Source organism: Pterocles gutturalis, unplaced genomic scaffold (assembly GCF_000699245.1).
Source record: "Pterocles gutturalis isolate BGI_N339 unplaced genomic scaffold, ASM69924v1 scaffold18328, whole genome shotgun sequence".
In the NCBI taxonomy this organism is placed as follows: Eukaryota; Metazoa; Chordata; class Aves; order Pterocliformes; family Pteroclidae; genus Pterocles; species Pterocles gutturalis.
In genome coordinates, this window is record NW_010118462.1 from 4,893 (window position 1) to 6,019 (window position 1,127).

The window sequence follows — 1,127 nt, forward strand, 5'->3', positions numbered from 1 at the left end:
GATGTGCGGTTGCCCCGACACGCCAGCAGGCGCTGAGCCCTCTCCCGGTGCTGGCCCAGCACGTCCAGGTGGTCCCTCAGCAGGCTCCAGTTCTCCCCCACGCGCCCCAGTGCTGCTGCCTGCTCTTGCTCGATCCTGGCCACCGTCTTGCACTGGAAATCCTCCAGGGCTTTCTTCAGGTGGGCGCATTTGCTCAGAATCACCGATTTGAGCCCCTCGGAGGAATCCTGGGTGGGGAAGAGCTGTGAGAGCCGGCACGCACCCACGGGCACACCCAGCACGGAGGCGGCCGCCGCGTTACCTCGATGCTGCGCGTCTGCTCCTCCAGCACCTGCATCGCCAGCTCGATCATCTCCGACTCCTCCTGGGCTTTTTCCAGGGACTCTTCCAAAAGGGCCTGTGAAGGGAGGCACCAACGCCCTGCAGCGCAGCACCCTGCCGCCCTCCCGGGGTCCACAACAGGGCTGGGGAGGGGGACAGCTTGGGAAGGGCAGAGGCTGCACCCAGAGTCACTGAGCAGTGAAACCCTGCGCTGCCTTTCACCCCTTTTTAGCTGTTTCCTCTAGTTCAGGGGTCACAAACGCTTATGGCACCCTTCATCCAGTGCTGCTGGATCATAGGATCACAGACTGGTTTGGGGTGGAAGGGACCTTAAAGCCCATCCAGTCCCACCCCCTGCCATGGGCAGGGACACGTCCCACTAGCCCAGGTTGCCCAAAGCCTCATCCAGCCTGGCCTTGAACCCCTCCAGGGATGGGGCATCCACAGCTTCTCTGGGCAACCTGGGCCACTGCCTCACCCCCCACACAGGAAAACATTTCTTCCCAATATCTCACCTAAATCTCCCCTCTTTCAATTTATAACCATTCCCCCTCGTCCTGTCACTGCACCCCCTAATCCAGAGTGTTTCCCATCCCTCCTGTAGGATTTACCCAGCTCTCCTGACAGCCCCCATTTTCTGGGGGAGAAGTGGGGTGCTGGTGGCATCTCCCTGACCAAAGCTTGTGCCAGCCCCATGTACAGCTGAGGCCAGGCACAGCTCAGCACACGGAGGCACGGCACGTCCCCACAGCAGCGCACGGAGCTGGGAGGTTGCAGCCCTCTGACCATGGGGACAGCGGAGGGGG

General features: G+C 61.8%; 1 protein-coding gene across 1 annotated transcript in view; it reads right to left on the reverse strand.

Annotated features, from left to right (window-relative positions):
- TRIM65 (tripartite motif containing 65) overlaps window positions 1-397 on the reverse strand; it is a gene marked incomplete at both ends in the record, with an annotated part of 3,477 nt that extends 3,080 nt beyond the window's left edge. Inside the window, 2 exon segments of the mRNA XM_010076214.1 lie at window positions 2-227; window positions 302-397. Of these exon segments, the coding sequence (XP_010074516.1) occupies window positions 2-227; window positions 302-397 (322 nt within the window).
- Window positions 398-1,127: the final 730 nt, after the last annotated feature.